The 25,492-nt window shown below is 42.8% G+C and overlaps 1 protein-coding gene across 1 annotated transcript in view; it reads right to left on the bottom strand.

Annotated features, from left to right (window-relative positions):
- LNP1 (leukemia NUP98 fusion partner 1) overlaps nt 1–25,492 on the bottom strand; it is a 103,750-nt gene that overhangs the window by 31,388 nt on the left and 46,870 nt on the right. The window contains exon 3 of the mRNA XM_040338688.1: nt 11,654–11,698. Within this exon, the coding sequence (XP_040194622.1) occupies nt 11,654–11,698 (45 nt within the window). The remainder of the gene's footprint in view (nt 1–11,653; nt 11,699–25,492) is intronic.

Genomic DNA, 25,492 nt, shown 5'->3' on the forward strand with positions numbered 1-25,492 from the left:
TGCGCAGTGCTCGCCTGGTCCAAGACCCACAGCAGAACCAATGACTGCCGTTGCTTTCTTGAAAGAGGGCAGGGCGGCAGCATACCGAGCTCCAGACATTGGAGCCAAGATGAAGTGTGGGACAATCTGCCTGCATTCCTCTAAAGACCCAGGTATCCCAAAAAAATATGACATGGACTACTGTAGGTCATGGTCAAACAGTATGAACCAGCAGCCACGGCTGCGCCCTAGACAGCAGTGCACCTTAGACGGCTACCTAGTTTGCCTAGTGGTAGCACCGACTCTGAGCCCACACAGGGCTACGGACTGTCTCTGCTCCTTCATGACAACCCTGACCAAATAACTAGCACCAAGGCTTTCACATTGAGTGAATAAAATGCATACCTAAAAGTACTGGGAATTTCCTTCACTCACAGCAGCTGAATGAAGCATTGAGGGAGTGATGAAAGGTAAGTGCTGCTGTGGAGGGAGTATTAATGCAAACCTCATGGGCTGCATGGGCAATATATAGGTCTTCTTTAAGGAAGATCTGTACAAAGAAATATCTGGTGGCTTTGCTGACCATATTCTGAATGTACCAAATTATTTTTCCGGTTTAGATTACATAACATTTTGATCTTTCAAAAGACTGTATTGGTGTAGTCAATGTATTGCCCCGTTTTGAGTTCACTATCAACTATATTCTGATGATCAACAGAACTTGTGGATGTTAAATCGCTTTGTTTCTAAAGATTTTTTACTATATGTATATGTATGTGATTCTAATTGGTTTGAATGTGGTTGAAATTGAATGAAAATTGCCAAGTGTTAGCCTCATTGTACAATCTTTTTTAGATCACTGTCAACTATGAGTGTAAGGCAGGCCATTTATTTATGTAATTGTATTTACTTTCCACCATGGGTGGAAGGAAAGAAAATTGCTTGATTCCCAATTCAGCACAGCCAGTGTTGATGGGGGAATCCCTCCTGCAGTGCTATTGTGTTCTGTCTGGGGGAGCCTTCCCTGCCGGCAGAACACAATGGTTAGTGCTGCCAGCTATAGCCAGCGGCACTAATCACTTGGCAAAAGCTCGAAAGGCTGGTTGTACACAAGGTAATTGATTGAGTGACTTGTGCACAACCAGGGTGCCCATACATGGATCGAAATTCATCCAGTCCCTGCTGAACCGGCTAAACTTATATCCATGTATTGCCAGCTTAAGTGCCTTCCTAAGCCATCATTTTAATCTGTATCTAGTCAGGTTTCCTCTTCCCCCCTCCATAGCTGTCGGTTAATTAGAAATGATATTGTACATTCAGATCTTACTATGTTGGACAATGTTATAGACTAATGTATGAAAAGTGTGGGCCAGATTCACAAAGAGTTACGCCGGCGTATCAGTAGATACGCCGGCGTATCAGTAGATACGCCGACGTAACTCGGAATCTAAGCCCGTCGTAAGTTTAAGTGTATGCTCAAACTGAGATACACTTAAACCTAGCTAAGATACGATGGCCTGCGCCGTCGTATCTTAGGGTGCAATTTTTCCGCTGGCCGCTAGGTGGCGCTTCCGTTGATTTCGGTGTAGAATATGTAAATGACTAGATACGCCGATTCACGAACGTACGCTTGCCCGTCGCAGTAAAGATACGCCGTTTCCGTATGAATGAATGACTTGTATAGCGCAACGCATGCGAACTGAATCGCCTCTGGGCGCTTTTTCCAGCCAGTATCTGCTTGGCTGGTGCGGTCATTTTTACCCCATAGGATCATGACCCGCTAGGGACACACAGTCATACACACATATATACATATATACTGGGCCAATTTTGGACGAGATCCAATTTACCTACCAGCATGTCTTTGGAGTGTGGGAGGAAACCGGAGTACCCGGAGGAAACCCACGCAGACACAGGGAGAACATGCAAACTCCAGGCAGATGGTGTCGTGGTTGGGATTCGAACCAGCGAACCTTTTGCTGCTAGGCAAATGTGCTACTCACTGCACCACTGTGCTGCAAGAGATACGCCGCGTAAAGATAAAGCTGCCCCCTAGGTGGCGTAGCCAATGTTAAGTATGGCCGTCGTTCCCGCATCGAAATTTAAAAATGTTATGTCGTTTGTGTAAGTCGTCCGTGAATTGGGCTGGACGTAATTTACGTTCACATCGAAACCAATACGTCCTTGCAGTGTACTTTGAAGCAATGCACACTGGGATATGTACACGGACGGCGCATGCGCTGTTCGTAAAAAAACGTCAATCACGTCGGGTCACCACCTATTTACATAAAACACACCCCCCTCATCCTCATTTGAATTAGGCGCGCTTACGCCGGCCCCTTTTACGCTACGCCGCCGTAACTTAGGAGGCAAGTGCTTTGTGAATACAGCATTTGCCTCTCTGACTTATGGCGGGGTAGCGTAAATACGATACGCTACGCCGCCGTAATAATGCGCCAAACTACGTGAATCCGGGCCTGTGTTTTGGCTGCCCATAGCAAATAAAACAGCTACTACTTCACAGTTCATGTTTGAAAATGAAATAAGGATGCCAAGTAGTTTCTGAACCTATAGGAAATCTTTCCTGTAGCATATGTTTCACATATGAGCCCCAACTGGAGGAACTTTAAAGTGCAAATAAGTGGTTTTAAAGAATTTGAGATGTTGTCTCTCTGTTGCTCAAGAATAATAATGAATTAAGAAAATAATAAAGGTTTAATTCTCTGCGTAGTGTTTAGCACGTCTGCTTTGCAGCACTGGGTCCCTGGTTCAAATTCTAAACAGGACACTATCTGAAGACATGCTGATAGGCATCAGACTGGAAGATCCTTGTGGGCAGGGACTGATGTGAATGTAAAGTGATGTGTTAAATTGTTGGCACTCCATAAATCCCTGTAATAAAAACAAACAAAAAAAAAACATCTACATCTCTGTTTTCTATCCCTAGAAGAATGGGGTTTGCTCAAATAAAACAGACAAAATAAAATTTAGTTTGAACAGTTTATTGGCTTTATATTGTACAGTGAAAAATACAAAATGTGAAGCACAGGCGATACATGAACTGTATGAACAGCAACATTAGGTAAAGTGAGTAAAGGTTAATCAAAATTCTTAGAAAAGGATTAGAGCAGATACATGAGAGTTCCAGAATGTGACATACAGGATCGCTGCTACACATGAGATGGAAATTCTTTGAATGTTCAGGTGCGAAGTCAATGAAGTAACAACTCCATTATTATTGAAATAGAAACAAACACTTTTCTATTTCCTTTTTTAATAGTCCACTGCCTATGTGTTTGGATAGCATATACATAAGAATTTATACATTTTACTAGGGAAATTGAAATGCGTCTCAAATATTTTGAATGGTTTTTTTTTTCTTTGGGCCTGATTTAGGAGAAAATAATGTTTACAAAGCAAAATTAAGTTGTGATCCCATCAGTTAAAGTGTTTGTTAAACCTTTTTATGAAAAACTGCCAGCCGCTCTAATAGAGGCTGACATACCACACTTTATAAATAGCTATTTAAAGCTGTCTTCAGACTGGTCACGTGACTCGTGGTCGCGCTTTTCAGCTTTGATACACGGCTACTGCTGGAGGGAACGTGATCTTCTTCTGACGTCTGCCAGGGAAAGTGCGCTGACAGGCAGGAAAGAGGGGTTGAGGGGGGAGAGAGGAGAGCAGAGCAGCGTATGACAGAGGGACGCACTCTGACCACGGTGATCAGGGCTGAGCAGCCCTGGTTTTCGTGGTCAGTATAGAGAGGGCAATACAGGAAGTGGCAGGTTCAGGGAGGTTTATTTTACAGTTTAGGGGGGCAGATTACAAAGCACAAGCACTGTTCTGTTTAATCTGCTTTAAAGTACCAGGATGTGTATTATTATTTTAGGGTTGAACACTTTAACAAGCTGCAGTTTTCTAAGTGGACATTCTCTACTCTCTACTCCTTTAGTACATTCATACCTCCCATAAAGTAGGTACACCAAAGATAAAATCCTGCCACCCCACAAAACATGAACCATTAGGATTTAATACACACAAATTACTGGTTAAACCCTCTATTTTTATACAATTTTCTTTATACTGGCTCTTCAAAATAACAAATGCAGTAATATGGAGGCTGGATGAAAAGTTTAACACTTTTGGTAGTAAAAGCCAGCAGCTACAAATACTGCAGCTGCTTACTTTAAAAAAATGGACACTTACCTGTCCAGCGAGCCCGCGATGTCAGCAGACGAGGCTGAGCAATCATTCGGTCCTCGGCTGCTTCCGCCGCCATCCTCGGTGAAGGAATCAGGAAGTGAAGCCTTGCGGCTTCACTGCCCGATTCCCTACTGCGCATGTGCAAGGATCACGGCACACCGCCACTGGTCCCCGCTCTCTCCTGGGAACAGTGTTTCCCAGAAGACAGCAGGGGGGGTGACGTGACGAGGCTGGACTCCAGGAGTCAGAACCCGGAAGTAGTGCATATACCTGTCTCAGACAGGTATCTGCATCCCCCTCCCCATGAAAAGGTGCCAAATGTGACACCGGAGGGGGGAGGGATCCAAAAAGCGGAGGTTCACTTTTTGTGTGAACCTCTGCTTTAAACAGTCATTTTGGATATAGAAGTCTATACATATATTCAAGAAGGCTTTGATGAGTGATATGAGAGTCCATATAAGATGAACACACAGTGAAATGGTTCTTCACAAGGGATGACACAGAATTCTGGAATAACAGGTTGACTGTTGAAATCTCAGATTCTTTGTGAGAAATAAATGAGGTACTCTTACCGCAACTGGTGGATTTATCTGTTATACAACAGTGGGTCAGACAGGCTTAAGGTCTCAAAGACCTGGATCGGTGCAGCAGGATCTCAGTAGTTGCCAAAGAGGTCTGGAACAATCCTGCCCACACGGCAGATATCGGTCAGGTGCCCAAATGCAGGACTATCGCTCCAAGTTTGGAAGCTGCTGCTGCCCCAAAAGCCCCTCAGAAGGGGCTCCACTCTTATCAGCGCTTTTAGCAGCCCAAGGTAGGGGACCACATCTGGGAGAGGCCTGAACCCAGACGGAAACTGCACATGGCAGAGGTAAGGCACGCAACACACTATCCTTCAGGTATGAGGAAGGATAGTGTGATCATTTCCTCATACCTGAAGTGTGTTGCGTGTCTTACCTCTGCCATATCTCATATCACTCATCAAAGCCTTCTTGGCTTTTTAAATAATAATATTTATTTATTATATTTAAAATTTTGGGGTTATTACTCACTCACCTTGTGGTATTTTTACAAGTGTACTACACATGATTGTTTAGCGCTGCACTATTTTATATTTCTGTTTGACTTTGTTTTTTCAAGTGCTGGCAGCTTTTTTTGTATTGCTTGGGTTCTAGCAACGTTTTTTTCTTATATTCTATACATATATTCAAACTTTTATTACAGGTATTTATATAGCGCCGACAATTTATACAGCCCCTTTTACATATTTTACATTCACATCAGTCCCGGGGCTTACAATCCAAGATCCCTAAATCACATGCTACATACACATAGGTTAGCTCTAGGGATTAGGTTCTATAAGGGTTAGTTTATACATGCATCGTGTTGTGAGGAGCAATCTGTTTTATGTCACCCTATAACTGCCTGTTTTGTAACCCTTAAAACCCCAAACCACAACCTTGGACACTGCACGCTGTTGCAAGGCAGTTGTAGTGTGGCACCATTCAGTGAGCATTGCTTCCGAGCATGCGTGTTTGTACTTTGGACTTCTGTCCGACGGACTTGTGTACACACAATTGGAAAACAGACAATTGTCCACTGAAAATTTTAAAGCCTGCCATCCAACGGTCAGATTTTCTGCCAACAGCCTGTCATCATAAAATTCCCCTCTGAAAATCCGATCCCGTGTACGAGGCTTTAGAGGTTGAGGGGCTCAACTTTGTGTTTTTACTTTCTCCCAACCGCAAGTGCAAACCTAGCCTGAGAAAGACAGTCCTTTGAGTGAGGGACAGTTGGAAGCTAGAATTAATTATGTTCTGCAGTTTCACTTTCTCTTACAGGTCTCCTGCCCACCCCCATTCTGTGACTAGACAATTAAAGGAGATACAGCACTCTGATGAGCTCTCTCCTTCTATCAGGATGCTCATTTTACTACAGCACATGTGATTGTCTTCTTGTGCTGCTTCTACTACCCCTTCATTTATATAGAGCTCCATTAGTTTTGACCTTTTATATCTTCTTGGAGTTCAGCTTTGCCTGCTGTATGATTTTTACACATTTGGTATATAGTTTAGCTACAGTACATGTGTTTGAAATTAGATTTCCCACAATGCATTTTTTAATGTATAATGCAATGCATATTTTACTAATTTTACTAATGTTTTGGACGGGTTGGCAGCATGTTCCCAGTGTGTTTCCACTGATCCAATCGTGTGTCCTGACCTTACAGAATAAAGTCCGGGTACATAAAAAAAAGGTTCATAAAACGTACAGAAGATACAGCAGCTCTTGCTTGTATGTACTCATAAGAAATATATATATATATATACATTTTTTCAAAGCTCAAGTCCAGCCAAAACTACCAGTATTTACTTTTGGATAAATTATTGAAGGGTTAGTAACTGTTGTGTTTTTGTTGGCATATGTTTCCCTACTGAGGGAATTTCACCATGACCAGAAATGATGTGTAATCTCTTTAATGTGGATACATACAACAAGAAAAGGGTAAGGAAGGGTTAAACATCTGACAATGTTTTATTGCTGTCCATGCCCCCCTCATTGTCTATCTGGGGAAAGCCAGCTAACACAGGCAGAGTAGCCAACCTGCACATGCTCAGTTGTGTCTTTTATGCTGGAGAGAACATTTACTTGTTCTCAAAGCTAGCCAGGCCACATGATATTGACATCACACAAGTGGGCGTGTATACAGGCTGCAGTGGAAATCTTCTCCTACCTGAACTCTCAGCACTGGAGAAACTGTACAGTTTATCACTGACTGTGGTATACAGATCAGCCAAAAGGGTATATAGTGGCAATATTTTAATGTAAAAAGATTTAGAAACTGTGGGCACTGTGGGGGGACAGATGAACTATTTTCATATTACTGGGTTTAGTGACACTTTAAGCTTTAAAGAAGAACTATTACCAGAAGAAATATCCGAGCAGTTAAAGTTAATTAAAATAAATCTTCCTTTTATATTATTGCTAGCTGTGGCCCCCATAATTCTGCAATGTCTCCTCATCGCTCCTGTTTAGTATACACAGACTTGCAGCCTGCAATTTAGTATACACAGAAGTCCAGACTTGCAGCCTGCCATTAGGGCACAGAGTGGAAACTGTCAGTTTATGTTGTGAATGATTGCAGCCTGAGAAATAGGGCTTTTATCCACAAGCTGACAACTGCACAAGCCATGTACTACACTAGTCTGAGACAGCCCAGTGTAGTACCTGGCTTGTGCTGGTGTCAGCTTGTGTTTTTGTGAATGAAAGCCCTTTTCTCCAGCTGAATTCATTCACAACACAAGTTGACAGTTTTGACTCCCTTGAATAGCAGGCTGCAGCTCCAGACTCAGTGTAAATTAAGTGGAGACATGGGGAAACAGCACACCACAGCAGAGCAATGTTCTGTCTGGCAAATTAAGAGGAGGCAGGGAGGGTCTGTGTGTGCTTTGTGTGTGCTGTCTGTCACACCCTCTCTTCTTATGAGCTGTCACTCAGAAATCTGTTTGTGATTACTTTTTTTATGTAGTTAGGTGGGTGGGCAGGGTTGGCTTTCCGACAACAACACAGCTCAGCAACCCCTGCACTGATTTAGATGGGGACAAGTGCTAAGTGCACAGGATACCCTGGGGGTTAAAACCAAACACTAACACTAATAGGATTATTACATAAACAGATCAAAGTGTGCAAGCTGCAATTACTCTGGCAATCAATTCGATTTGAATTGCACACAGTAACCACACTTTCGCAGTGTTCGATTTAGTGGGTCTAAATGTGCTTTCATGTATGGCACCTGAGCTGATCTGTCCTTTTCTAACCACACAAATACAAACCACCACCAACACAAATAATAGAATACTATACTTATACAATATTTCTAAAGGGTTTTTACTGAGAATTTTGTGGCACAGTATACAGTATATGTTATAACACAAATCTTGTATTTCTAGTGCTAAAGCCTAAGTGCAGCCAAACGAAAAAAAAGAAAAATCAGCCAAAGGGACATAATTGACAGTCAGTATAATGTGCCCCTTATGGTGATCTTTTTTTTGTTGAAATCCTATTTTAAATTTATGGCTGTAATTTATATATGTAATTTATGGCTGTAATTTATGTACTGACTCTGTTTTTTTTTTTTTTACTGCACTTTGGCTTTAATGCAATATGGTATTTACAGAGGAGGCAGGTCTGCATACAGCATTTCATAACACCCTTATGGCTTTTTACATTTGCATTGTCTCTTAGAATATATCACAGTATTATTAAAGCATTTCTATTAGTATACACAATTCACTACAGCAATTGGTAGCATTTAATAAGCTATCTAGCATCAACAATGAAAGGCTAAGGTTACGTTTTTGTCATAATCACAGTTTATTATACAAGGCCTCTGTGGTGTACATCTTATCACAACAGATTTAGGCAATACAGACCGATAGACCTCTAAAGACCATCAGAGTACCCAAGATTAAATTCCAAGCATGCCTACCGGGATACAAAAAATTAAATTGGGTCATGTACACTACGACATCCGCAGTGAGCATACACTGCAAAATATAATACTAGTACGGGTATATTTTTGTGTTGTCAGTCATAACCAATCATAGAGTAATACTCTAACCAACCATCACCAGCTGCTATCTTCGTTTTCACTACTTTGTCCTAGTTGAGACAAAGGCATTGATTGGCTTTAGATCTGCTTTAATGCAAAGAGCAATGATGGAGCAACAAATCACATTTGACATTTCATTTGTTTAGTGCGGTCTCAGCAACAAAAGGCGATTGCTGTACACATAGGCGTGCGCAGCCTATTGCATTAGGGTGTGCACCTCAAAGCTCCAACACATATACACGTGTGACATATTAACCAGCCTCGTCATCCTAAAACAATGGGGGGGGGGGGCAGGGGATCACACAGGGGGACCTGGGCCGCAGAAAGAAGAGGAACAGGGACAAGAGGGGTGGCATATTCAGGTACCGATCCCCTGTACTTTCCTCCTGTGGCAGCTGAATGTCGGCGAGAGGGAGGAGGAGGAGAAACCTACTTTCAGCTGTTGCAGAAGAAAATACAGATCGGTTCCACTAATTTCCACCCCTGCTGCCTATCCTGTCCTGGTTCTGGGGTTTGGCAAGTACTCCAAACCAATGCTAAACATCAGACAACATTATCAGAAGTTGCCCAAAGGGTGGCGCTAAAGTGCTGAAAAATGACGTAGTAATGTTGGCTGAAAAAGTTTTGCCGTCTGTATGCAGACCAAGTTCACGGCCAACGCCCTTCAGACAAAATTCCACGGATTTGTCCGATGGAAGTCTGAGGTATGAGGCTTTAGGTTTACTGTTCTTTTGTGGGCTTAGCAAAGCTTTTGGCTGTCATAAATGTTTTAATTGTGATGCTAAATAAAAGCAAACAGTCAATAAAGTAGCTTGTGGGATGACTCAATTAGACATGCTCTCACCATCGGCTGGGATCACTGACCGGTGAGATCTGGCAGGGGTGGTTCCCCTGTCAGAACACAATAGCACAACAGGGGAGATCACTGTACTAACATTGTAGAGTTAGTCGCTCCTCCTGAGCTGTCAGTTGTTTTTTTTGTTCAGCTCTACCGGGTTGAGTTCTAGTGTGTACTAGGCTTTAGGACTCATTCATATGGATGCAAATAGCTGACAAAATGTTGTGTATTTCTGCACCTGGGAGTCACAGGCAGTTGCATATAGCTGTGACCAGCAACATACAAATCAATGACAGGCTGACAGACACTGTGGCTGTATGGACATATGTACCGGACAGTTTGCATCTGGGGGCCACTCATCTCTCCCTGTACCCACGTAACTTCTCAGATGTTCATACAGCCGTGGCGCCTGCCAGCCTGTCATTGATAAAAAAAAAGTACAGACTGTGCACTTGACTGATAGCTGTGAAGTCTTATGGCAAACTGCACATTTGGGGGTAGATTCACTAAGAGTTAGGCCGGCGTATCAGTAGATACGCCGACCTAACTCGGAATCTGCGCCGACCTAAGTTTAAGTGTATTCTCAAACAGAGATACACTTAAACCTATCTAAGATACGACGGCTTGCGCCGTCCTATCTTAGGGTGCAATATTTAGGCTGGCCGCTAGGTGGCGCTGCCATTGCGGTCGGGGTAGAATATGTAAATCACTAGATACGCCTATTCACGAACGTACGCCCGGCCGACGCAGTACAGATACGCCGTTTCCGTAAGACATAGGCCGCCTAAAGATAAACATGCCCCCTAGGTGGCGTAGCCAATGTTAAGTATGGCCATCGTTCCCACATCGAAATTCGAAAATTTTACGTTGTTTGCGCAAGCCGTCTGTGAATAGGGATTTACGTCATTTACGTCCACGTCAAAATCAATAGGACCGTGCAGCGTACTTAGCCGCAATGCACACTCGGATATGTAGGCGGACGGCGCATGTGCCGTTCGTAAAATACGTCAATTGCGTCAGGTCAAGCTCCATTAACATAAAACACGCCCCTCAGCCGAATTTGAATTAGCCGCCCTTACGCCCGCCCGATTTACGCTACGCCGTCGTAACTTAGCAGGCAAGTACTTTGTGAATCATGTACTTGCCTCGCTAACTTACAGCGGCGTAGTGTAAACACGATACGCTACGCCGCCGCAAAGTTAGGACGCCCTTTGTGAATCTACCCCTTGGATAGCATGAGTAATCCACTGATTTACTTACGTATTGATTTCACTTGATTTTTCAAATAAAAAGATGGCATTAGCAAGGTGATAATATGGGGGATGACAACCCTACAAAGACGATGAGATAGAAACCCACTGCAAAGGTCGGATCTGTGTATATTTACAAAGACGTATATACAGCAAACCAATATTTTACATTTCTGTTGACAAAAGTGTTAAAGTTTGAAATTTAACAACAGTGGCTTTGATCTACTACATAATGTACAATATATAAACCTCATTTCTTGTCTTTTACCTATTAATTTTTTAAGATATACTTGCATAAAAAATTAAATGTCAGCGGCAATTTTTTTTTTTTTTTATCTACAGCAATGATTCAGGCAGGGGTACTTTTGTAGCAATTTGGGCATGATTAAAGTGTATTAGAAGTAATTTTAATATATTTTTTCTGTATATTTTTGGATAGAGCGATGAGGGGTTATAATGAGGGGTTGTATTGTTTTCTGTGTCCCTGTTAGGGACACTTACTTTGTATTTGTCCTGATAACCACTGTCGCCAGAATTGAAGGAGCGTTTTTATGGCAACATACATTTTTTTTATAAAATGATACATTTGGCTAAGATTTATCATAGTTAGAAAAAATAGAACAAGTGCGTTCCTGGCACGTAAAGTGGTACATTATAATACAGCAAATTTTAAGTCACAGTGTCATTTTTTTTGTCTTTGAAAAGAAAGCACGATTTTTCTTTTCGGGATAGATGGGGGATTCGGAAATGATGGACAGCATCATCCCCTACCTTCTCTCTGCAGGAAGAGTTCCTCCGTGGTATTGAGTGCTCCCCCTGTCAAAACACAAGAGTCATATTTTAATATAGTAAGCCGAGCAATAAAGTGAACATGAAATGAAGGAGTAGCGTTGTGCAGAACAGTGAAAGATAGCAAGACAAAGCAGTGGGCTGGGATCTATCCCACTCAATCAGTCATCTGTATGGGTTTAATGATTGCTACATTTTTCATGTCACCCCATGCTATCTGCCTTGTATAGTATTTTCTTTTGAAATAACTAACATACCAGTAAGGTCCATTTTTACATATGCTGTAAAGACCAGCTCCACCTAGAAATGCAGCTTCAAGTGGGTTGCTGTATTGTTGAATTACAGTATCTCACAAAAGTCAGTACACCCCTCACAGTTTTGAAAATATTTTTTTATATCTTTTCATGTGACAACACTGAATAAATTACACTTTGCTACAATGTAATGTAGTGAGTGTACAGCTTGTATAACCGTGTAAATTTGCTGTCCCCTCAAAATAACTCAACACACAGCCATTAACCTCCCTGGCGGTATGATTCTGTCTGGAATTACCTACCAAAAGCGGTACAATTATTTTGCAAGGAAATTTGGCGTTTTATACTGTAGGCCTGCAATTCTTAGGAATAACTCATTTAAATCTGATCAAACAAGAGTCTAGTAGACATCCCGGGTATGATTTTTTTTAAAAACAAAATTATAAATTATAATATAATAAATAATTATAAATAATTATAACAAATAATAATATATTTATAATACAAATTATTCAATAATGTAATCAACTCAAAATCACTGAAATTTGCTCAGTTGCAGAATTGTCGCTGTCATTACTTTTATTTTTTTATGACGAATTTCCCCACAAATCGCTATCGCACAATTCTGCAAGTGATTATAATTTATTATCGCTGTTTTCTAGCGGCTCTAAAACCATTTTTGACATAAAGGGACACTTTTGGTTGCTATGGACAATCTACAGTTTGCAGTCAGAAAGAACAGTTTTTATTATATAAAAGAACATGTAGGGCACTGGGCAGACCACTTGGGACAAGGGGGGGGGGTGTATTTTTTACATACAGTACTGTAATCTATAAGATTACAGTATACTGTATGTAATGTGTTTGTTTACTTTTTTGAATTTGGCGCCGTTCTCCGCCCCCGTGCGTCGTAACGTCGCAGGGAACAGAGATCGGCGGCACACGGGGACACTGTGAATCGAGCGAAGACACACTCGCTCACACAGCGGGGATGCATCGCAGGATCCAGGGACAAGGTAAGTAACTTTGTCTGTGGATGCTGCGAGCAGGTAAGCCGCACCGCTGCACGCTCTGCACATCTACCCCGAGCGTGACTCGGGGATACCAATAGTATGAATGAATGAAAAACTTATAAAGCGCGGCGCATGCGAACTGAATCGCTTCTGGGCGCTAGTTGTTCGTGTCTCATGACATCAAAAGAGCAGAGTTTTGATCTGTCTTCTGAAAGTCAGGTGGTTTTCCTCCAACCGAATGCTGGTTGGTAAAGCGTTCCATAGTCTAGGACCCTGAAAAGCAAACCTTCTTTCTCCTTTGGACTTGTATTTGGTTTTTGGTACCCTGACCAGATTTTGGTCGGTGGATCGCAGAACGCGATTAGAATTGTGAGGTTCTATCTTGTCGCAAAGATATTGCGGAGCCTTCCCATGGATGCACTTATGTGTAGTGTTGAGCAGAATATGCCATATTCGATTTCGCGATATATCTCGAATATATATTCGAATATTCGAGATATATTCGCTAAATTCGAATATTCGTGATATTTTATCGAAATTAATTGATTGCGATTTTTCGCTATTGCGAATGCGAAAATAATTGCGATTTTTTAATAACTGCGGTAGGAGCGCTCTGATTGGCTTAGAATATTCGTGATATTTTATCGAAATATCGCAACATGCGAATGCGATATTTATTGCGGAATTTCGAGATATGCTGGAGGAGCGCTCTGATTGGCTCAGAATATTCGTGATATTTTATCGAAATATCGCAACATGCGAATGCGATATTTATTGCGGAATTTCGAGATATGCTGGAGGAGCGCTCTGATTGGCTCAGAATATTCGTGATATTTTATCGAAATATCGCAACATGCGAATGCGATATTTATTGCGCAATTTCGAGATATGCTGGAGGAGCGCTCTGATTGGCTCAGAATATTCGTGATATTTTATCGAAATATCGCAACATGCGAATGCGATATTTATTGCGCAATTTCGAGATATGCTGGAGGAGCGCTCTGATTGGCTCAGAATATTCCTGATATTTTATCGAAATATCGCAACATGCGAATGCGAAATTGATTGCAGATATTTCGAAAACTGCTGTAGCAGCACTCTGAAATCGAATATGTATGATATTTTAACCAAAATACATATTGCGATTGCGATTTTTCGATCGCGCATGCGCAATTGCGCGAACAACACGCGACCATTTCCTGGAGCCTTGCCAGTTTCCAACTTATGATCGCAGCGCAATCACACAGCAACATGGTTGGAAGCAATTTCACTAAGTCTGAGGAAAAGTTGCTGATTTGTGTAAGTATTTTGACCACTGTTATTTCATCATCTTCAACTGCATTTAAGTCTAGTTTAAAAGTTAGTATATATGATCAGATATTAGTATTTCACAAAAAATGTGTCTCCTGCTTTTACAAAACTACAAGTCCCAGCATGCCTGGACAGCTGCAGACACCCTGGTTGGCAAATGTGTATTTAGGCACTTTTCCTTGTTATTTAGCATAATGAATTTAACATTTTTTTGGACATAGGACGTATGCGAACGTCCTGACTTCAGTGTCCTCAAGGCCCAAGGACGTTCGAATACATATTGCCCTTTAGATGTTGCAGAACTACAACTTCCAGCATGCCTGGGAATGCTGGCACTTCTAGTATTGTAAGTTCTGCAGGCCCCCGTTTTTCAGGCCTTTATGCACGGGTCTCTAAACTGTGGCACCCTAGATGCAGCAAAAGTTAAATTCTTAGCATGCACTGACAGACCGTGGCTGATGGGAGTAGTAGTTTTGCAACAGCTGGAGGTGGACTGGTCTTGAAACCCAGAGTTAGGTAACAAACCCGTAGTGTTTTGCAACCATCCTGCCTCCAGCTGTTTTTTTCCTGTTGAAAAGCCTGTGGCGTGCAAAACACAACCCAAAAACTCCACCCGGTGCAAGGAAAAATTTGCACACACCTAAAGACTGACATCACAAAAAACTGCGGCGGTTGCATACGTCAGTGGTCCTCCGAAAAGGTCCCGTCTCTGACCCCCCGGGGCGTTAGGCTCCTGACAGGGAAAAGAGTTACTGTGGTCCATACAGCCGAAGCCATATGGACCCATCTCGGTCCAAGCAGCGCAATCAACACGCGAACAACACGCGAACAACACGCGACCATTTCCTGGACCCTTGCCAGTTTCCAACTTTTTGATCGCAACGCAATCGCAGAGCAAGATGGTTGGAAGTAATTTCACTGTATCTGAGGAAAATTTGCTGATTTGTGTAAGTATTTAGACCACTGTTATTTCATTATCTTCAACTGCATTTTAGTCTAGTTTAAAAGTTAGTATATATGATCAGATATTAGTATTTCACAAAAAATGTGTCTCCTGCTTTTCCAAAACTACAAGTCCCAGCATGCCTGGACAGCTGCAGACACCCTGGTTGGCAAATGTGTATTTAGGCACTTTTCCTTGTTATTTAGCATAATGAATTTTAAAAAATTTTGGACATAGGACGTATGCGAACGTCCTGACTTCAGTGTCCTCAAGGCCCAAGGACGTTCGAATACATATTGCCCTTTAGATGTTGCAGAACTACAACTTCCAGCATGCCTGGGAATGCTGGCACTTCTAGTATTGTAAGTTCTGCAGGCCCCCATTTTTCAGGCCTTTATGCACGGGTCTCTAAACTGTGGCACCCTAGATGCAGCAAAAGTAAAATTCTTAGCATGCACTGACAGACCGTGGCTGATGGGAGTAGTAGTTTTGCAACAGCTGGAGGTGGACTGGTCTTGAAACCCAGAGTTAGGTAACAAACCCGTAGTGTTTTGCAACCATCCTGCCTCCAGCTGTTTTTTTCCTGTTGAAAAGCCTGTGGCGTGCAAAACACAACCCAAAAACTCCACCCGGTGCAAGGAAAAATTTGCACACACCTAAAGACTGACATCACAAAAAACTGCGACGGGTACATACGTCAGTGGCCCTCCGAAAAGGTCCCGTCTCTGACCCCCGGGGCGTTAGGCTCCTGACAGGGAAAAGAGTTAGCAACGCATATCTCCCCTATACGTGTATCCTGTGTTGTTAATAATATATTCATAATTATGCAAATGATAATGGCTGCTATATTTATGCAAAAAAGGTGGCGACCGAAATGGCAGGATATAAAATCTGTCATGTTACCCCTGTCATTGATTAATAAGGCGAGAATGCTTCCAATTGTTGAATAGCATACATTTACGTCATATATCCATAAGGCTGTCAACAGAAGTATTACAATATACTTTGTTCTTCATCTTGCAGAAGTTCCTGGAAACAGGATACGATAAGCTGCGGAGGCAGCCAGAGAAAAGGGCTGTGGTCAGCGCCCTAATCGCTGACTTTGGCGGCCAACACGACCACAATGCAATTGTGAAGAAGTGGTCTGACCTGAAGAGGCGCCAAATGGATCAGGTCAGACGTCTTCGGGCTAAATATCATCCAGGTAAGTTATTGTTGACAGTTATGTTTTTTTTTTAAAAAGTGTATTTTGTGCGTGAACTCGAAAGAGAGAGGAGCCGGCCTGCAGGAGTTGGGAGGCCTCCCCCAGAGGCAATCTGCCACCTTTCTCCATGCCCCGGTTGGCAATGGCGGGTGTGAGGGGGTCCTCCCAACCCAACCTCGCATAGCACACCCACCAGGGGCGGGGCTGAGACCACCAAACTCAATTCACAGGTAGCCGAGAGCGGGATCCGAACCCCTAGCTGCAGAGGTGAATCACTTGTCAGTGCAGTGGCAATCGCGTGGAGCCACCGCAGCTCCTTTGGTGACAGTTATGTAAGGTCATATGTAATTCATGTAAGGTCAGATGTTGTTAACCAAGATGCCATGTTGTGCTAACATATATCACCACCAGCCAAGGTATTCATAGTACTGTTGAAAAAAGACATGGGACAGCAGACAGGAACACAGAAGTTATGTGGGAACATAATTTTCCCATTGCTTTGCATGGGACTTTAAAGAAAAACCCCGACCATGGCAAGTGGGGGTGGGTAAGGTTTAAACCACCTATCCTATGTTTGTGGCTGACATATAAGTAACCTGTGTGCCAAGTTTCATATAAATATCTTTAGCCGTTTGTACGTGATGCTGGAACATACATACATACATACATACATACATACATACATTTATGCACACACACACGTTGAGTTTTATATATATAGATTACCACTAAATTCCTGTGTTAGGAGTGGGGTTGTTATAGTAATCCCGTGTGCTCCATCAGGCCCTTTTTTTAACATGAGATGGTCTGAACAAAACAAAGGAGACAAAAACAGCTCATTTTAACATGGTTGCATCCCAGCTCACGCTCAGTCCCCTGTAGTGCCCACAAGACCCTTTAATATAACATTGTCCCATTGGTTAACTGTCTATATAAATCAATTTGTATTCATATACAATACAGCAGAGTACACAGAATTTGCATACGTCATTAGAAAACATTTATATAATATATGAACATTGTGTTATTATAGGAGCTCCAATGCCAGTTGTCCGCGCCAAGCGCAGAAGGCGCCAGGCCGATGAGGAGGAGGAGGAGGATGCGGCAGAGGAGGATGCGGCAGAGGAGGAGATGCATGAGGAGGAGCAGCCAGGGCCCTCCCACTCCCCAACCCCAGCTCCTGTTGAGGAGCAAGCTGAGGAGCTTCCCCCCCCCACCACCCCAACTTCTCAAGCAGAAGAGCAGGAGGAAGAGAGCGGTCCTGTGAGCCTCATTCAGGAAGGTAAATATGTGCACAATGATTAATAACATTTCAACAACAAAATGTAGATATAAAAATGGACAACATATAAAGCGCACCTGTCAGATTGTAGAACCATAATATGGTATTGATGCTAGAAGTATACAGGTAGTGCATAATTATTAGGCAAGTTGTATTTTTTGAGGATTCATTTTATTATTGAACAACAACCATGTTCTCAATGAACCCCAAAAACTCATTAATATCAAAGCTGAATTTTTTTGGAAGTAGTTTTTAGTTTGTTTTTAGTGTTAGTTATTTTCGGGGGATATCTGTGTGTGCAGGTGACTACTATTACTGTGCAGAATTATTAGGCAACTTAACCAAAAAATAAATAGATAGCCATTTCAATGATTTATTTTTAACAGTGAAACCAATATAACATCTCAACATTCACAAATACACATTTCTGACATTTAAAAACAAAACAAAAACAAATCAGTGACCAATATAGCCACCTTTCTTTGCAAGGACACTCAAAAGCCTGACATCCATGGATTCTGTCAGTGTTTTGATCTGTTCACCATCAACATTGCGTGCAGCAGTAACCACAGCCTCCCAGACACTGTTCAGAGAGGTGTACTGTTTTCCCTCCTTGTAAATCCCACATTTGATGATGGACCACAGGTTCTCAATGGGGTTCAGATCAGGTGAACAAGGAGGCCATGTCATTACTTTTTTTTATTTAATACCCTTTCTTGCCAGCCACGCTGTGGAGTACTTTGACACGTGTGATGGAGCATTGTCCTGCATGAAAATCATGTTTTTCTTGAAGGATGGTGACTTTTTCCTGTACCACTGCTTGAAGAAGGTCTCTTCCATAATCTGGCAGTAGGACTGGGAGTTGAGCTTGACTCCATCCTCAATCCGAAAAGGCCCCACAAGCTCATCTTTGATGATACCAGCCCAAACCAGTACTCCACCACCACCTTGCTGGCGTCTGAGTTGGACTGGAGCTCCCTGCCCTTTACCAATCCAGCCACGGGCTCTTCCATCTGGCCCATCAAGACTCACTCTCATTTCAGCAGTCCATAAAACCTTAGAAAAATCTTTCTTGAGATATTTATTGGCACAGTCTTGACGTTGCAGCTTGTGTGTCTTGTTCAGTGGTCATCGTCTTTCAGCCTTTCTTACCTTGGCCATGTCTCTGGGTATTGCACACCTTGTGCTTTTGGGCACCCCAGTGATGTTGCAGCTCTGAAATATGGCCAATCTTGTGGCAAGTGGCATCTTGGCAGCTGCACGCTTAACTTTTCTCAGTTCATGGGCAGTTATTTTGCACCTTTGTTTTTCCACACGCTTCTTTTGTTTGATGATCACGCTTCAGAAGCTTTGCAGCTTTAAGAGTGCTGCATCCCTCTGCTAGATATCTCTCTATTTTGGACTTTTCAGAGTCTGTCAAATCCTTCTTTTGGCCCATTTTGCCAAAGAAAAGGAAATTGACTAATAATTATGCACACCTGATATAGAGTGTTGATGTCATTAGACCACACACCTTCTCATTACAGAGATGTACATTACCTAATATGCCTAATCTGTAGTAGGCTTTCGAGCCTATACAGCTTGGAGTAAGACAACATGCATAAAGAGGATGATGTGGTCCAAATACTCATTTGCCTAATAATTCTGCACTCCCGGGATGTGTTAGACACATAACAAGTGTATACACATGATAATGATTGATTAATAAGCAAAAAAATATATTTATTTATTTGGTAACGTTATTTGAAATCCAAATGTTTTTTTATTATATCCTAAAAGCATCAAGAGATATGAGGAGGCAGAACAGACTCATCGAAAAGACCCACCAGAGGATCCTGCAAAATCAGCGGAAGATGAGCTACCTCACCCAACAAAATGCTCTGCTAGAGCAGCAGCTATCGGGTCAGATTGCGGAAATGCACCGCATTCAGAAACGCATTGAGAGCTATATTTAAATTTATTTTTGTATTAAAAAAACGTATTTTTGGAAATGTTTCATTTCTTTTTGAGATAGAGTTGTAGGTTTTTCAACACATCTAACTTCACATCAAACAAATCAACATCAACACATTTAACTTCATAATAAGCAAAAACATTTTATACTATTATTTTATTTAACATTAACCTAGGACAAACTAAAGCACACGACACAGACACGACGAACACAAAATAAACTGTTGAAAAATGAACATAACAAAAGCAACAATATATATATATATACAAAGAGAGAGAGAGGGAGAGCAAGAAAGAGAGAGAATGCAGATGAGCTCTTGCAGACAGCACAATGGTTGCAGTATAAATGCCGCAAAACAGGGTTTAACATAAGGTTCATTGTTATAGTTACACTTGCTGTTTAGATCCGGTCTGGTAGTCCGGTCTGGTAGCTTGTAGCGGAGGCTGTTGGTGGATCCGCTGTGCCAGAGAGGTCATGAAGCTTTACTCAGCATGGAGGCAGCAGCAGGAGTATTAAAATATAATATAACTAGACAATGCATTTCCTGAGGAAAATGCGAGTGGGAATGCTGAATAGCTTAATTGGTGAGCCCCTTGCCAAAGACATTCACCATAACCACTACACTATCTTTAGGACACACAGCTTCTTTCTCTATCTGCAAAGTATAGAGTATGCTGACTTCCTGGTCGCCCCTCCCCCCTCAATAGGTTTCCCCTCCCCCCCAGGTCAGTGAGGAGGAATATTGCACTGAGGTCAGGAAAGTTATTTATGGAAAGAAATAACATTACAAACGCTTTTAATTCACAGATCTAATACATGATTTAAGCCTCCAAACAAAGCTTAATAAATCCTCAAACGTACATGCAATTGATACAACGACTACACCGTTTGAAATACACGGCCCTTGTAAACGCATCGATATGAAATTTATGTAGATAAACTTAAAAATGTGGCCATGTCTGCGATTTAGAAAAGAGCGTCTTTGTGAGTTCTGCAGCAACATTTTTTAGATAATTTCACATGAGAGTCTATGAGACATAATTTCTGGCTGTTGCTCCAATAACTAAAACTAAAATACGTATCGCAGAATTGGTCACATTGCCATAAACCAGACAAGCATAGCTACGTTTTGATATAAAAATTGTGTATGAAAAGTAGATCTTGTGGGCGTGAGACCAATTTGTTTCCCCTTTTTGTAAAGATATTTTTAATTACAAAGATCTCCAATGTTAAGGTCACATGACAGACTCTAAATCCCCTCCATAGGATTACATTATAACCTATTGCATTTTTGTGAAAAATTCGCAAAACGTAAATTGCGTTTTCACCAAAAAATTGTAAACGATAACGATCTGAAAAGTCATAGCCGGATAGCTAAATATTTTGTGACCGCTTTAAAGTTTTTTCAGTGTCTGTAAGTGAAAGTATGAAGTAGCTGAAACTTTTGGCATGGCATGTGAATTCAAAGGGGAAAAGGATGTTCTCATTGACTTCAATGTTAAAAAAAAGGGTCTAAAAGCTTAAAATTTATAAAAGTGTAAAAAGTAGAAAAAAACTTGAAGAAGTCCCATCATTAGCTGAACGAGACGAACATTTTTACAGTTGAATGGTCTCAATAGCTGAAAGTATGCCGAAGTTACGCAGAACCAAAAAACGTAAGGAATAATAAGATTACTAAATTTACGGATATCAATACTGGAAATGTTTATTAAAGCATTCACACTAATTAAGATTAATACATTTACGGGTATCCATACTAGGAATGCTTATTAAAGCATTCCCACTAAGTATCACACAGGCATGATTTACAAGCAGTAGTGGTAATAGTAATACATAGCATAAAAACACTTGGGGAATACTTTACAGCATCAGTAGTGGTCATAGTAGTCAATAGTGTACCAAAAAATTGGGACACAGGTGTCTTGACTGAGCTGTAATAGTAGTAGTAGACATTGACAATACAGTGTCAAATCACTCGGGCAAGAGGTGCCATGATGAACAGCAGTCTTAATAAGAGTATATAGGGTGTGAAATAACTGCTGACATAGGTGTCTTGACTGGGCAGCAGAAGCAGCAGTAGTAGTATTAACAGTAGTAGTTGATACAGAGTCATATCACATGGGCAGGAGGTGCCATGATGAACAGCAGTAGGAATAGGAGTATATAGAGTGTCAAATAACTGCTGACATAGGTGTCTTGACTGGGCAGCAGCAGCAGAAGCAGCAGTAGTATTAACAGTAGTAGTTGATACAGAGTCATATCACATGGGCAGGAGGTGCCATGATGAACAGCAGTAGGAATAGGAGTATATAGAGTGTCAAATAACTGCTGACATAGGTGTCTTGACTGGGCAGCAGCAGCAGCAGAAGCAGCAGTAGTAGTATTAACAGTAGTAGTTGATACAGAGTCATATCACATGGGCAGGAGGTGCCATCATGAACAGCAGTAGGAATAGGAGTATATAGAGTGTCAAATAACTGCTGACATAGGTGTCTTGACTGGGCAGCAGCAGCAGCAGAAGCAGCAGTAGTAGTATTAACAGTAGTAGTTGATACAGAGTCATATCACATGGGCAGGAGGTGCCATCATGAACAGCAGTAGGAATAGGAGTATATAGAGTGTCAAATAACTGCTGACATAGGTGTCTTGACTGGGCGGCAGCAGCAGCAGAAGCAGCAGTAGTAGTATTAACAGTAGTAGTTGATACAGAGTCATATCACATGGGCAGGAGGTGCCATGATGAACAGCAGTAGGAATAAGAGTATATAGAGTGTGAAACAACTGCTGACATAGGTGTATTGACTGGGCAGCAGCAGCAGCAGCAGCAGAAGCAGCAGTAGTAGTATTAACAGTAGTAGTTGATACAGAGTCATATCACATGGGCAGGAGGTGCCATGATGAACAGCAGTAGGAATAAGAGTATATAGAGTGTGAAACAACTGCTGACATAGGTGTATTGACTGGGCGGCAGCAGCAGCAGCAGCAGAAGCAGCAGTAGTAGTATTAACAGTAGTAGTTGATACAGAGTCATATCACATGGGCAGGAGGTGCCATGATGAACAGCAGTAGGAATAAGAGTATATAGAGTGTGAAACAACTGCTGACATAGGTGTATTGACTGGGCGGCAGCAGCAGCAGCAGCAGAAGCAGCAGTAGTAGTATTAACAGTAGTAGTTGATACAGAGTCATATCACATGGGCAGGAGGTGCCATGATGAACAGCAGTAGGAATAAGAGTATATAGAGTGTGAAACAACTGCTGACATAGGTGTATTGACTGGGCGGCAGCAGCAGCAGCAGCAGAAGCAGCAGTAGTAGTATTAACAGTAGTAGTTGATACAGAGTCATATCACATGGGCAGGAGGTGCCATGATGAACAGCAGTAGGAATAAGAGTATATAGAGTGTGAAACAACTGCTGACATAGGTGTATTGACTGGGCGGCAGCAGCAGCAGCAGCAGAAGCAGCAGTAGTAGTATTAACAGTAGTAGTTGATACAGAGTCATATCACATGGGCAGGAGGTGCCATGATGAACAGCAGTAGGAATAAGAGTATATAGAGTGTGAAACAACTGCTGACATAGGTGTATTGACTGGGCGGCAGCAGCAGCAGCAGCAGAAGCAGCAGTAGTAGTATTACCAGTAGTAGTTGATACAGAGTCATATCACATGGGCAGGAGGTGCCATGATGAACAGCAGTAGGAATAAGAGTATATAGAGTGTGAAACAACTGCTGACATAGGTGTATTGACTGGGCGGCAGCAGCAGCAGCAGAAGCAGCAGTAGTAGTATTAACAGTAGTAGTTGATACAGAGTCATATCACATGGGCAGGAGGTGCCATGATGAACAGCAGTAGGAATAAGAGTATATAGAGTGTGAAACAACTGCTGACATAGGTGTATTGACTGGGCGGCAGCAGCAGCAGAAGCAGCAGTAGTAGTATTAACAGTAGTAGTTGATACAGAGTCATATCACATGGGCAGGAGGTGCCATGATGAACAGCAGTATTAATAAGAGTATATAGGGTGTGAAATAACTGCTGACATAGGTGTCTTGACTGATCCAGAGGAGTCATGGGAGAAAATCATGTGGTCATATAATATAACTTTTTGATCATAATTTCACTAACCGTGTTCGGAGGAAGAATAATGATGAGTACCATGCCAAGAACGCCATCCCTAATGTGAAGCATTGGGGTGGTAGCATCATGCTTTGGTGGTGTTTTTCTGCACATGGGACAGGGTGACTGCACTGTATTAAGGAGAGGATGACCGTGGCCATGTATTGCGAGATTTTGGGCAACAACCTCCTTCCCTGAGTTAGAGCTTTGAAGATGGGTCGAGGCTGGGTCTTCCAACATGACAATGACCCAAAGCACACAGCCAGGATAACCAAGGATTGGCTCTGTAAGGAGCATATCAAGGTTCTGGCGTGGCCTAGCCAGTCTCCAGACCTAAACCCAATAGAGAATCTTTGGAGGGAGCTCAAACTCCGTGTTTCTCAGCGAGAGCCCAGAAACATGACTGATGTAGAGAAGATCTGTGTGGAGGAGTGGGCCAAAATCCCTCCTCCAGTGTGTGCAAAGCTGGTGTAAAACTACAAAGAAAGAAAGGTTTGACCGCTGTAATTGCAAAGAAAGCCTACTGTACCAAATATTAACATTGATTTTCTCTGATGTTAAAATAGTTATATTCAGCACTGTAAATACATCAGGTCCGGGGCTTTATCAGGGAATGCATGACAAGGGACCCTTCAGCGCCCTGAACCGACGACGGGTGCCAGAAAGTCACCGCCGATCCAGGACTCATTCATCTTTATGAATGTGAGTCTGTCCACGGAGTCTGTGGACAGACGGGTCCTCTTGTCCGTGACCACCCCACCTGCCGCGCTGAATGTCCGCTCAGATAGTACGCTGGAGGGGGGGCAAGACAATAACTCCAGCGCATACTGAGCGAGCTCGCGGCAGGTGTCCAATCTGGCAACCCAGTACTCCATGGGGTCGTCGGTGCTCATACTGTCAGAAGCACCGACGGACGCCATGTAGTCTGCCACCATGTGGGCCAGCCGCTGGTGGTGACTGCTGCTGCTGCTGCTGGTGCTGGTACTGGGTCGCTCGGTTTGGAAGAACATCCTCATCTCTTCCATTAGGTCCCCTGCTCGGCTGCAGCTGGGTGCAGCCACCTGCTGGGTGAGATGAGGGGGGACAACTGGAGGCCGGGGAGTTGCCTGCTCCAACCGTCTGACAATGGCTGCCTGCAGTTCCTCCATCCGGTGCTGCCTCCGGCTGGCTGGGATGAACTGCTCCAGTTTCCCCTTGCACCTGGGATCCAAAAGGGTGGCCATCCAGAAATCATCCCTCGTCTTGATGGTCTTAACCCGGGGGTCCCTCCTGAGGCATCTCAGCATGTGGGCAGCCATGGGGAAGAGCACAGCCCGCTGTGACTCCTCAATGCTGGCCAGGTGAATGAGGTGCGACTCTTCATCCCTGAGGCGCTGCTGGTCAAACTCAGACATGCCCAACCCCCGGACTATCGGTGCCCCCAACACCGGCTCTCCCTCCTGACCAGGCCCTGACTCCGGGACGACACCAGCAACCACCTCCTCCTCCTCTTCATCATCATCCTCCTCCTCCTCGTCCTGGCCCTGGTCTCGGTGGAGCATTGCTGACTCCTCCTGCTCCACCAAGGCACTCTCCCCAGCCTCGAGCAGGCGATCTAGTGTCCTCTCCAGCATGAACACTATTGGCAGCACGCTATTGAGGCCGATTTGCTCACTGCTGACCATCTTGGTCGCCTGCTCGAAGGAGGACAACACTTGGCAGACCTGGTTTATCTGCCCCCACTGCGCACAGGCGATGAAA

This window comes from Rana temporaria, chromosome 2, assembly GCF_905171775.1.
Source record: "Rana temporaria chromosome 2, aRanTem1.1, whole genome shotgun sequence".
NCBI classification, from domain to species: Eukaryota; Metazoa; Chordata; class Amphibia; order Anura; family Ranidae; genus Rana; species Rana temporaria.